The sequence below is a fragment of the Sabethes cyaneus genome, chromosome 3, assembly GCF_943734655.1.
Source record: "Sabethes cyaneus chromosome 3, idSabCyanKW18_F2, whole genome shotgun sequence".
Classification (NCBI taxonomy): Eukaryota; Metazoa; Arthropoda; class Insecta; order Diptera; family Culicidae; genus Sabethes; species Sabethes cyaneus.
The window spans coordinates 241,008,136-241,021,429 of NC_071355.1; the positions used below are offsets into that span (position 1 = coordinate 241,008,136).

The 13,294-nt window shown below is 39.4% G+C and overlaps 1 protein-coding gene across 3 annotated transcripts; it reads left to right on the forward strand.

The window, feature by feature from the left end:
• Positions 1–7,069: 7,069 nt before the first annotated feature.
• LOC128742706 (kelch domain-containing protein 3) lies at positions 7,070–10,505 on the forward strand. 3 transcript variants are annotated; one of them, XR_008412267.1, is made up of 7 exons: positions 7,070–8,093; positions 8,156–8,455; positions 8,952–9,147; positions 9,223–9,363; positions 9,447–9,726; positions 9,794–9,859; positions 10,351–10,505. XR_008412267.1 is itself a non-coding variant. In XM_053839147.1 (6 exons), exons 2-6 carry the CDS (start codon positions 7,661–7,663, stop codon positions 9,505–9,507), a joined length of 1,131 nt encoding a protein of 376 aa, XP_053695122.1. In that variant the 5' UTR covers positions 7,075–7,181; positions 7,528–7,660; the 3' UTR covers positions 9,508–9,905. The 3 variants fall into 3 exon arrangements, 1 of the variants encoding a protein (XP_053695122.1); XR_008412268.1 differs by lacking the exon at positions 10,351–10,505 and adding an exon at positions 10,198–10,310; XM_053839147.1 differs by lacking the exon at positions 10,351–10,505 and having other exon boundaries at positions 7,075–7,181; positions 7,528–8,093; positions 9,447–9,905.
• The last annotated feature ends 2,789 nt before the right edge of the window (positions 10,506–13,294 follow it).

Genomic DNA, 13,294 nt, shown 5'->3' on the forward strand with positions numbered 1-13,294 from the left:
GATTTGCCTTAATATGGATTCGCGCATGTAAATTTTATGGTTTTCTGATTAGCCTGTGATACGTACTATAAAATTGTTGATCGTATTTATGCTCTCGATCCAAATTATGAGGTTCCACGAAAATTGTGACTCACAATCAGACAAATCTCATAATTACAAATGTTAGAAATAGGTAATTCCTTGAATTCCATTTCGTCATACAAAATTTTATTCCATGGAAACCAAACACTCTGAAGAAGTTAATTGCAGTATACACTCTACAGATCCTATCAAAATGTGTCGGAAGTAATCAATTTTATGTCAAAAAGAATTTCATCATGTTGAGTGGTCGAGTTAATGTGATGTGATCTGATAGGCTGTCACACGCCGGCGAATAGGCTATTCGCAAGTGAGAATCATAGATTTTGAAAATGCTTTACGTTGCCGTAGAAACAGCCTACAAGTTTTTATCAACTTGATGTTATTTTGTATTAGTAAATAGCACTGTTACGTAATGCTTCTACTGAAACTCATAGTAATACTTTTACATACTAATTGTATAGAAATTGTAATGAAATTTGGCGCAGTTTTGTCCAAATTTTGTTTCTATTTTCTAAAAACTTTAATTTATGTGTAAAGCTAAATCTCAAGAGTTTTTTTCGTAAATTTGTCACAGCTTATTATTTGATTTTTAAAGCACAATTTGATGAAACTCTTATACTCATGATAAATAAGAACCTATAGCTCAATACCGCTTTCGGTAAGAAACATCAAAATGTCTCGTAATTTTAGTTTCCTAAAATCCGATTCATTTAAGACGTAGGATTCAAAGATCCTATGACGCAATTGGGCTACTGCAGGACAGTTGCAAATTACGTGATATGGTGTACCGTAGTCGGATTCGCATAAATTATAATGAAACAGGGGCGTAGCCAGAAGTATTTAATTTATATTTATAGAAATAGGGGGAATTTTACCAAAAAAAATTGACGTAGCCTAACCTTAAGGGGACATGAACGACCAAAATTTTTGAAAATCTCATTATTTTTTTATATCAGATTTTGATTCTGTAATCTTGCCGCTTATTTTGATACTAAATTTGTAATGATCCGACCACGGAAAGTGGCCGAAAAACGATCATACACATAAGCATTCCAGTGTGGCGTAGAACAACCTCGGCGGAATAAAACGCCGCTGCTGAAAAACCGTGATTTTTAAACTTTATGTACCTTTTTCTCAAAAACTACACAACGTATTGGAACAAACTTTTTTTTGTTTTGTTGGTAGTAGCTTGGCAAAGACTTTTATAACTTTTCAGTTTTGTAAATAAAACACAGCTTGAGGAAAAAGAAAAAGAAGACAAAATTTTATTTTTTCAGGCATCTATTTTTCTTCTTTTTCGTTCGTTTGTTTCAATACGTTGTGTAGTTTCTGAGAAAAAGGTATATAAAGTTTAAAAATCATGGTTTTTCAGGAGCGGCGTTTTATTCCACCGAAGTTGTTCCACGCCGCACTGGAATGCTTATGTGTATGATCGTTTTTCGGCCACTTTCCGTGGTCGGATCATTACAAATTAAGTATCAAAATAAACGGAAAAGACTGAAGAAATAAAATCTGAAATAAAAAAATAATGATTTTTTCAAAATTTTTAGTCGTTTATGTCCCCTTAAGGAGTTTATTCATAAAATTATTTTCAATTAGGGTATGTTGCTACATCGTCGTAATTGCCTATTCTCGTCCTATCCAACACAAATTATTAAAAATATCAGTGATTTTATGACACACAATGCAAAACTAGTTATTCCCTAATATTTTAGTTAGTTGTCTATCATACGCGATCAATCAAAGTGAGCTGAGATCTATTTAAATGCTTTTTATCATTAAAGAAGTCCTACCAGCCAAATTTCCTACGTTTTTTCGTGCGACGAAGAAGACAATGTCGACAAATCGTTTTAATTTCCGTCATTCATAAATGAAAATAACTCACGCAATGCATTGTCGTTATTCTACAGCCAGGAAAACTTGCCTGACCTGCAGAAATTTTGTAGAATAACATTTGTCATGCCGTCCTACACAAATACATGCGCGTTAACTTCGTAAGCATTGTTGTGATTTTTAGTTCGGACGATGAAAAATTTTGATGGACGGATTTTAAAACGATACGACGAATTTTAGAAATAAAGTCAGTTGCGTAATTTCAATAATATGCTTTAATGGTCGCTTTTCAGTGATTTCAAAGTTCACGGATCGGAAGGTAAGTGTGTTCTAATCAAATTAGCACAAGAACTTGTGGAGTATTTATTAAATACATCCAGCAAATGATGAAAATTAGAATGACTTTACTTATTACGACGTGAATTAGAAAAAGACCCTATCATAAGCTATTTTGGTTTATACTCTGAGTTCTTCATTTGACAAAAAAAATCAATTTGATATAAAAAAAGTAGATGTTGAAATTGCGTCTCCCAGTTGACATCGTGGTACGTTGTATATTAAAATATTGGCTGGAAGAGACTATTAGAGTCAAAAGGACCAGGTCCCTTCCGGGTGCGGCAAAAGTCGAGACAAGTTGGCAGCTTAACCTGCATGCTTTTCAACATCGCCCTTGAGAAGAGAATCCGGCTAGCAAAATCGAAACGAGAGCCTAAATTTTCATGAGTAAAGGTAGCAAATTTCTTGACTACGCAGATGACTTTGATATTGTAGACCGAAACTTCGCAACGGTGGGAGTCATTTGCGCTAGACTGAAAACGGAGGGCAGTAGGATTGGGCTAAAAATAAATGCGTCGTAGTGCATACATAATTGGTAGATGCTCAAAGAGACGAACGTGCACTTTTCGTGGAGGATAATTGTTGGGATCGCTGGTAGCCGTGGTTAACACAAATAAGGAGATCTTGCGGCGCAGTTTAAGCAGAAAATCGAGTCTACTTTGCCCGTCGCAAAACGCTTCCATCCGCTAGCAAATAATAGCCACCGTACGAGGCTGACAGAGTACATAGCCCTTATCAGACCGGTAGTTTTTATGGATTTGACGATACTCACGGAGGACATGCCCGCACTTGCGAACGATATTTGACAGAGCAAAAGCTGGAAGCCGAGAGCGGCGGAGGTACGAATCTCTTTTTACGTCCCTTTTTTGTGATTTACTTTTGTGTCAATATTTTAACAGCAGCAGACACAACTTGGGGAGATTACCATCGAACATCTGGTGAAGCATACGGTAAACTACGGTGGACCGGACAGTCATAAGGAAAACGGTTCTATATCACAACCCCTTAGTTCCTTAGTTCTTCTAATTTAGTGTGGCAGGCGATGACTGTTTTAGATTTAGAATTAGCCGCACAAAGGGTTTTTATAGCGGCTTGACTTTCAGAACAGAAGTAGATAATCTTACCTATTGGTTCTTTCTGAAGTGCAAACTGAGCTCCGCACATAATTGCAAAGATTGCAACTTCGGTTGTCGTATGCTAACAGGAAAGGGGGCACAGTGGCTCCCGCCCACATTAAGATGGCAGCCCCATCAGCGGGATAAGGACCTTAGGTTAACAGCCTACTGTACCAGAACATAAAAAAGTTACCGAAAATGAAAGAAGAAATCTCTCTGGATTATTGGCAACGACCTTTAGCATGAAAACACGGACACGAATCGGAACATGGAATATACTGACCCTTGCCCACCAGGGCAAGCTGGCTCAACTTGCAAGGGAAGCTAGTCGCCTGAAGCTTGAAATCCTGGGACTGAGCGAGGTCCGCTGGCCGGGTACTGGCGAACACAGGACATCATCCGGGCAAGTCTTGCTCTACTCTGGCATACGAGGTGAAAATGCTACTCGAGAAAGAGGAGTTGGATTCCTACTGAGCCCAGGGGCACATGCGGCCCTGATGAAGTGGGAACCGATAAATGAGCGAATAATCGTTGCCAGATTCAGAACACGGGTTAGAAACCTTACGGCAATCCAGTGCAATGCGCCAACAGATGCTGCCGACCTGCAGGAGAAAGAGAGTTTTTACAGCCAGCTGAACAGCGTGGTTGAGAAAATCCCGAAGGGGGACATCCAAATTCACATGGGCGACTTCAACGCGAAGATTGGCTCAAACAACGCGGACCTTGAACGCGTCAGGGGACGCCATGGCCTAGGAGAGATGAGCGAAAACGGGGAGCTGTTTGCAGAATTCTGTGGTAATAACGACATGGTCATTGTTTTTAAGCTTTAACAAGGAAAAACCACGACTTCCTTAAACGGTGCATATTACCCCGGGCTGCCCTACATACTATGGAGGTATACCTGTAATTGAAATTACATGTACACGGAGGATAATCTCACAAACTTGTTTTAAACATTAATTTGGTTGTCAAACAAACAAAAATTATTGCTGTTTCAAATTACATTTTTGTGACGTCAAATTGTTATTTCAGTTTATTGCGAAATCGTCTCAATATTGTGATCAATGTTTAATTTCTATATTATCCCAAATAAAGATTTTGCTTGTAACTACCAAAAATCTCGCTAATTTTAATTAACGGTTTGCTTATTTCAAATAACATTAACTTTATTTCGAAATGTCTCCATTAACCCCCAAAAGATGCCTTGAAACGAACTCTCATTTATGTTTATTTTAAAACTTTGTGATGCTTGTGCACACTGCGACCCAATATTTTGTTTAAAATAAACTAAAGTGTTGGTTAGAAACAAATGACTGCAGTTGTTGTGCGTTGGAACTACTCTGTCAACGCTCATAACGCACTGTTAATTTATATTCAATTATTTCGCTCTCTTTCTCACAAGCGCGCTTTAATGTGCATCATCGTCTCGTTATGTAACAAAGTGCTTAAGATGTAAGCTTGGATTATTATTTTTTTGCGTTCCCTAGAGGACATTGCTATTTTTCGTATTATTTTAAAACTCCTTTTGATTACATGTAACTCAAAGCTACTTAGCGTTTCGAGTGGACATGGAGGCGAGTATAGAAGTAAGGATCATCGTTTTCATTTTAACGGTTTTTTAACCAAATTGTGAACTTTTTGCAGCGTCCGCTTAGACACTGGCATTTTTCACTAACAACTCGAAGAAATTTTCCAGCGTTTCCCTGGATTATCCCGGATAAATTGCCTTGGAGGTTTGAAGTGTCGATTAAATTAATTTAAAAAATAGTGTAGGTAATTAATTCCTAGTGGGTTTTAAAAATATTTCTTCGTGATAACTCAGAAACATTAATTGCATTATTTAAAATCAAAGTTGTAAAAGTATTAAATGTCTCTGTTATAATAAAATTAATCATGAAATAATACATTAAACAAAAATATATTGAGAAAGTACAATTAAATAAAATTTTAGTAAAAATAATCAAAGAAAAAGCTTTAAATGTTAATAAACAATTTGTTTGAATGAAATATTTTATATTTTTATTCGTAACAAAGTTTTGTTTACATCGAAAAACATTTTGTTTGGTGTAGCCATCGTGTTTGCTGAAAATAATACATAAGACTTGGTTACAATTAACCAATTGCTTGTTAAACTAATTAGCAACCACCAGGTTGTAATGATATAATGATTACAGTTTATTTCAAACAACACTTATTGTAGATATTAAGCAAATGTATGTTTATTACCAAATCAAACTGAAAATTTGTTTGAATTAACCTAAATTTTGTTTTATTTAACTAAAGTTTTCTCTCCGTGTAACTTTGTATAGATGGGATAGCTTTTGGAAAATAAAATTTTAGTGAGTTGTGAGTAACATGGAAACCACGTACACACGTTTTAAGGTATCTCTCTTCACTAGTTCTAACCATATCCATCCACTGGTTGTTGAGCATCCGAACGCTACTCCGTCGTTAAAATCACCCTTGCAAAGCATCCACGGAACGACGCTGGATATTCTTTTCTGGGTTTAATATTTTAACGACGCTGGAAGCCATTTAAATATCAGCAATCCAGCCAACCTTTCTAATTTGGTTGCTCTCTAGAAGGAAAAACGGGCTTCTGAGCCTGCCATTGGTCACATTTTGGTCGCCATCCCGTAACATTTGGTGGCAATAGTCTACATTTTTGAAGCTGCAGAGAGGAATCGGCCTCTGAGCCAGGCATACCCTACAAAGTTTATTGTGTATAAGAATTTATTCATTAACCATTTTGTTTTGTTTGTACTTATCAATTAAAATGTAGTAGAAACTGAAAAGTGCGTTATTTATCACAGAGAATAATTCAATTATTGCTGTTGCAGTTGAAAAGCGTAATAATCGACGTGTGACATTCGGTTTAATTCTTGTTCTGTGTGTCGTAACTACGTCTTATGAATTTTTAAAGAAAGGTGGAAAAAATGGTTACTTTTGGGACCACACTGACTCAGAATTGAATTTCGATATGTCTTTATTCATAATATGCTGAGTTGACGTGCATTATGGCTAATGGTTGATATGAATAAAATGAGCCCTATGCGCAAAATTACGCTGAAATAATATACAATTGAAGAAAATGGTCAACATTAACAATATTTTTCGTTCATTTAAATTATTTTGGAGCAATTTATTTTTTCCCAAATTTGTCTACTTTCCAAATATATCTACCAAAAATTTTCGGATGGGTAGATGAAATCGGTAAACCACTGTACTTTGAAAGTTGCTTTCGAAATGTTTCTCATTTCCTCTACAAAATGGTTCACCATTCATCAACATCGTTCAATCATCAGTGATGCCAGTTTTACCAGAAGATATGACATCGCACACGTCGCACATGATTATCTGCTCGGCATTTTTCAACTCAAGAATATTGAGAATATTCGTTAGCTTATAACTACTATGAATTTTAGTCCAAATTTCGTTGCTGACAATTTTATTCATTTATTCGATTTTTGTATCGGTCTTCCGTAAGTAAAAAGTAAACATACTATTGGCTTTATTAATTTTTCTGTGAGTATTCGCATCTGGCTTCCCAGCATTTCTGCTAAGCGAGGTGATGAAGTGATGAGGCGATGAGGCGTGGATCTGTTTAGTGGGTGAGATTGAACTGTCAAACGCGTGAGGATTGAAATTTACGCGAATCAAAACATTCGAAACATAACATCCAACATCACGAAGATTGTGAAAATAAAGAGAGTGAGAGAACGAAGGTAATGACTTACAAAACAATCGCAGGCCGTCTTGGTGGTGCAGAAAGTGCAAAGATTTAGAAGCAGATCAGCCAACAGCAGCAGACAATAGGTATGCCTTTCGTATTGTTCCTAGCTCTTCAGTAGTGTCGAACGATAGACAAATAGGCAAAGTTTGCGCAAGCAGCACAGACAAAATCGAAGTGTCTTCGATCGATTGATCAAGGCCGTCGTTTGGTGATTGTTCGTCTGATTACGACAGAGTGGTCGTCGATCTATTGCAAAGTGGTGCTGTTGCCGACGTGAAAAGTTCACTGCAGTGGAAGAGCCAAAAGAAAAATCATCTTTGTTTACGTTACAAATCTACGCCTCTTTATTTCCATACATGGCTTAATTTGCTGGGCCACAAATCGGCAGTGGTGATATCAACTTTTTTTCTTCTTCGATTTTCTTATCAGCAAGTGATAGTGCGTTGTCGATTTTTGAATACCATGGAATTCTGAAAGCGCGCGCAGAGATAATAGTGGCTATCTGCTTGAGAAGAAAGGTTGGTTGCGTTGCAAATAGCGGAAAATAAGGTGTTAATAAATTATGCGTTGGATCGTCAACCTTGAGGGTGGCCCAAGACGAGTGAATCATGCCTCGGTCGCCGTGGGGGACTACATCTACTCGTTCGGTGGCTACTGCACGGGTGAGGATTATCGTTCGACCAGTGCCATCGATGTGCACATCTTGAACACGAACAATCTGCGCTGGGTGCTTGCCCCATCGATGAAGGATGAGTACGGGGAACCGTGCAAACATCCAGCAGTACCTTTTCAACGGTACGGCCACACGGCCGTAGCTTTCGAGGGAAAGGTTTACCTCTGGGGAGGACGAAACGACGAAATAGTGTGTGATATTCTGTTTTGTTTTGACACAAAAACGCTTAAATGGAGTACACCCCCTGTTACTGGGCCGATTCCAGGAGCACGCGATGGTCATTCCGCTTGCATGTACGGCCAGCGGATGTACATTTTTGGCGGTTAGTGTACGATGAAATTATCTTAATCTCCTTTTTTTGGTTGACCCTTTTCTAATCAACAGGTTTCGAGGAGAACATCGATAGGTTTTCCTGTGATGTGCACTATTTAGACATAGGGACGATGCATTGGATGTACGTCAACACTCGAGGTGATCCGCCTTCATATCGGGATTTTCATTCGGCCACGATCGTGAACCACAAAATGTTCGTTTTCGGTGGCCGAGGAGATGCCTATGGCCCATATCATTCGCAGGATGAAATCTATTGTCCAAAGATAGTCTGTCTAGATCTCAAAACCAGATGCTGGGAGATGCCGAATACAACGGGCGCAGAACCGCTGGGAAGACGAAGTCACTCGGCTTGTAAGATAGGCCTATTTATTAACCAATTTCTGTTAATATATTTTTGAAACGATGGTTTTTACAATTGATGGAGGGACGGTAGGGGAAAGTAATGAAAATTTTTTGGGAAAGAGTGGAAAGGAAGGGGTGGTAATAGGTAGCTACGATTAACAAGTTGTCGTTGTGACTCCCATCTTTTGTCCAATGCTGGAAGATGCGTGAGTCGAACCAAGCTATAATCAGAGCTTATAACCGGATTTGAACCCACAACACCTGCCAGGGCGTGTGGTTCGCTGGTACCCGTGTATCTTTGAACCATAGAGGCGCTGGACAAAAGAAGTGTGCACAACCCCCCTTATTAACGTTGCGACATAGGTTGGGCTATTTTTGGACACAAATTGTGCCTCTTCCTCCACCTACTGTAGAAACCACCGACCTTGTTTTTACTTTCTGGACGACGACACATTGGTCAATTTCTGTTGTTTTTAATTTATATTTGTTTATCCTTTTCATATAGTTATATATAACGACAAAATCTACATTTTCGGAGGTTACAACGGAAACTTAGATGTACACTTCAACGATCTCTACTGCTTCGACCCGGATCGTTACGTGTGGCGGCTGATTCGACCACAAGGACAATCACCAATGGCACGACGACGACAGACGTGTTTGGTTATCGGTCAGCGGATGTACCTTTTCGGTGGAACACGGTAGGGACTGTTGTAGAATTTTATTCATCTTCTCTTGGTTAATTTATTTTTATGTTTGCTTTGCTTAACCGGTAGCCCCTCGGCCCTGGCGGATTCAGCGTCTTACGATTACAGTGATACTCACGTGCTAGATTTCAACCCGACCTTACGCACGCTTGCAATGGTCAAGGTGCTGGAATACAAGCTGGACAGCTCCTGTCTGCCGAGGACAATCAAGTTAGTATGTTTGATACCTTCTTAGTTACGTAGTTTGTTCCTATCGTAACCGTTTGTTTTTTTCTTTCTTAAAATTATTGAAGGACGGAGATGCGCAACATGACTAGTCCAAACAAAATCACCCGATCGCTAGTTAGCGGCTAGAATCGACCTGAGCATTCTGCTCAGTATTGTTAAGCAAAGTTGGTAAAATATCAGTCACCTTCATAACGATCAGGACCGTTGAACCGTTCATTGTGTATACCATAGCAGCGTGCTCCCCGGTTTAGTGAAGCTACAAGAAAAGTTAGTTAAGTTAGTTGAGTAAAAGGATTGTAAAAGTGGATAACAAAAAGGAAGTGAAATTTAGTAAAGATACGGTTGGTAGGTGAATTTAATAAAAATGACAAAAAAAAAGCATGATGACGTTAAAATTACAACCGTGTTACAGGTAGAAGCTAAAGAGGTACAGCAGGAAGAAGTTTGGTTAGTTTTAACACGAACGAAATACCAACAGGTAAATGATAGATTAATTGTATGTGAACGAAAAAAATATCTGTATACCAAACCCTACACTCAAAATATATTTCACGTCGAAGTTACCTGAAAAGTTATGTGAATATTTTCCATCCAGCTTTTCCTGTACTATTTACGTGATTTTCAGGTAGTACGCACGCATACTAATGCGTTAACGTGAAAATCAGATAGATGTTATTATTTTTCCAATAACAATCAGCTGAAAGTCACGTAAATCCCTGTAGAGAAATTTACGTGATTTTTCACGTGGAAAGGACGTGTGGATTATTTTGAGTGTATGTATAAACGTACTAACCCTCGTGTTCAATCCGTTTGAAGCATCCTCCTCCAAACGGAGGTCTAGGCTTAGGCCGGAGAGCGCGACCATCGTCAGTCGGCCTCCCCACGTTTTCGACCTTCAGTGGGCTACCGATTTCCCACGAAGCCAGCCGAGTGGAATTGTGATACCCACGTGTCGCATTTATGTTTCAGGCCCTATACACCACCGAGGGGTGACATCTGACGGTTGTCGTTGTCGTGAGTCCGAAGGCAAACTTCCGACCACTCACCACGTTGTGTCCATCACCGTAGCCAATCCGACTCACCCGCAGGCGGTTTGAGGAACCGCTGAAAACAACAGCCGCTGGTGCTGGACGTACGCCGTAGGAGAAAACATCGATGAGAGCAGCATGCAGTAAGATACAATGCATTAACTCCTAGAACAAGCTCGCTTGTGTAATGAAGGCAAACTAAACGACAATACGGTGTTTTCCGTTATTCATGTGCCCTCGGAAAGTGTGCGATCTTACTTTTATTTAATTTGACCTATTATCTCTCGCGAGTTCGATTACTTTTTGAATATTGCAAAAAAATCTGTTTAATTTATATGAGAGCCCTCCCCCTTCCAGGGGGGAGAGGAATCTCAATACGTCAGAGAAAAAAATTTTGCTTCCAGTAACCCCCAAATTCATTTGCTTGATTAATAGTCGAGTTATGGGGAAATTTTTGTTTTATTTGTATGGCAGCCCCCCTCTTAGAAGAAGGTTTCTCAATCTACCATAGAAAAAAAAAATTCTACCTTCAAAAACCTTCACATGCCAAATTTGGTTCCATTTGCTTGATTAGTTCCCGAGTTATGAAGAAATTTGTGTTCCATTTGTATGGGAGCCCCCCCTCCTAAAAAGGGAGAGGGGTCCTAATTCATCATAGAAAAAATTCATGCCTCCGAAAACACCCACATGCAAAATATGGTTCCATTTGATTAATTAGTTCTCGAGTTATGAAGAAATTTGTATATCATTTGTATAGGAGCCCCCCCCCCTCCTGAAGTGGGGAGAGGTTTTAATTCATCATAGCAAAAATTCTTGTCTCCAAAAACACCCACATGCCAAATATGGTTCCATTTGATTAATTAATTCTCGAGTTATTAGGAAATTTGTATTTCATTTCTATAGGAGCCCCCCCCCCTCCTAAAGTGGGGAGAGGTTTCGATTCATCAGCAAAAATTCTTGTCTCCAAAAACACCCACAAGTCAAATTTTGTTCCATTTGCTTGATTAGTAGTCGAGTTATGGGGAAATTTGTATTTCATGTGTATGGAAGCCCCCTCTCTTAAAAGGAAGAGGGGTCTCAATTCACCATAGAAAAAAAAATTGCCTACAAAAACAGCCACATGCTAAATTTGGTTCCATTTGTTCGCGAGTTATAAGGAAATTTGTATTTCATTTGTATAGGAGCCCCCCTCCTAAAATGGGAAGGGATCTCAATTCACCATAGTAAAAATTCTTGTCTACAAAAACACCCACATGTAAAATTTTGTTCCATTTGCTTGATTAATTCTCGAGTTATGCAGAAATTTGTGTTTCATTTGTATGGGGTCCCCCTCTTAGTGGGAGGAGGGGTCTCTAACCATCATAAGAACCTTCCCTGAATATGAATATATGGTACTACCACCTGCCTTAGCAGAACATCCGTTCATAGCAATGAGCCTATCATGTCAAAAAGAGTTGAACATATTCAACGATTGGTCATGCTTCCCAACTCTTGTATGAAGGGCCAAAAGGGAATTGGTCGATAAGCAACATCACTTACACGTACCAGGGATTTAGAGAATCTCCTTCCAAGGGCTAAGTCACCTGAGTCAATCGTTGAATAAACCGTCTTAATGCAGAATGACTCCAGCAGGTGGGGAGAAGAGCCCGCTCATTATCCACGATGTGTTGTTAATCGGGCCAAGATTAACCCTAGAAAGTTGACTGTTTCACTCTCCCTAGGCCCACCACTTCAAACAAGTGCTCTGATGGTCCCTCCCTCTTCCCGATTCTAGTTTATTCATGAAATGTGGTATATATGGGTAAAAATAGAACAATCTCGCCAGCAGTCCTTCGAATGGAATAGAGTAGCGTCCTTTTAGTTTCCATAAATGCTTCTAATAATTAATTTAATTTTTCTTCTGGTATCCAATATCCATGTGCAGTATTAACACTCGTATTGGCCAAAGTTTTCACTATAAAGCAGTAAATGCTTCATAAGCTAAAACGAAAAAAATAATTAAAATAACATATTATGCTTACCAGATCGTGTGGCTCCACCGTCTGCCCAAAACCTTGATTATGAGATCAGGCAGCCGGGAACCACACAGTATCGCACCTCCTAGCTTGGCTACTCAATAGAGCATTACCGGGTATGGCCACGTGGAGGCGCTAGGTAGGGGCTTGGGATAGCTAGAGCTATATTGGACGCTCCTCATTTGCCTTCCTCATTTCATACTCCATCATAAGAACCTTCCGTAGCCCCAAAAACCCCTACATGCAAATTTTCACGCCGATCGGTTCAGTAGTTTTGATTCTGTAAGGAACATAAAACAGACAGAAATCCATTTTTTAGGCATAGATTTGTATGGGAGCCCACCCCTCTTACTGGGGGTAGGGGACTTTTGCCGTCGAGAGAACCTTTCCTAGCACCAAAAACCCCTATATGCAAATTTTCACTCCGATCGGTTCAATAGTTTTCGAATCTAAAAGGAACATAGGGACAGACAGATAGACAGAGATCCTTTTTTAGAGGTATAGATATATATAGATAGATTAGCCCGAAAGCAATTGTTCTGCACAGAACTCCCATTCTCTGACAGTTTTGGACACCGAACTTTCTGAATAGCAGCGATCTCCGCTCCGAGTCGATGTAGCTTTCGAGCAAGCAATAGCCAGTTCGTGCCGGTTGCTGGAGGAGGGTTCGGCATTTTCGTTGTTCGTGATAAATGAGTTTCTTTATACATACTACATTACTGGGGTCGAGATACGTATACACTCCGCTGATGGCTGTGCCATCTTAGGTATAGCTTGCAGGATACAGCATGTCATATTCAACCGCTCGCTCCGAGACAGACGCTGAATGAACCGCCCCTCACCCGAGAAACAGGCGTGCAACTTCCCATC

Excerpts from the sequence above, each read along its gene's own strand:
- LOC128742706 (XM_053839147.1), top strand. The coding sequence starts at position 7,661 with ATGCGTTGGATCGTCAACCTTGAGGGTGGCCCAAGACGAGTGAATCAT. Across the intron at positions 8,094-8,155 it reads GCGGATGTACATTTTTGGCG|GTTTCGAGGAGAACATCGAT; the intron begins GTTAGTGTACGA and ends TCTAATCAACAG. Across the intron at positions 9,364-9,446 it reads TGTCTGCCGAGGACAATCAA|GACGGAGATGCGCAACATGA; the intron begins GTTAGTATGTTT and ends AAATTATTGAAG.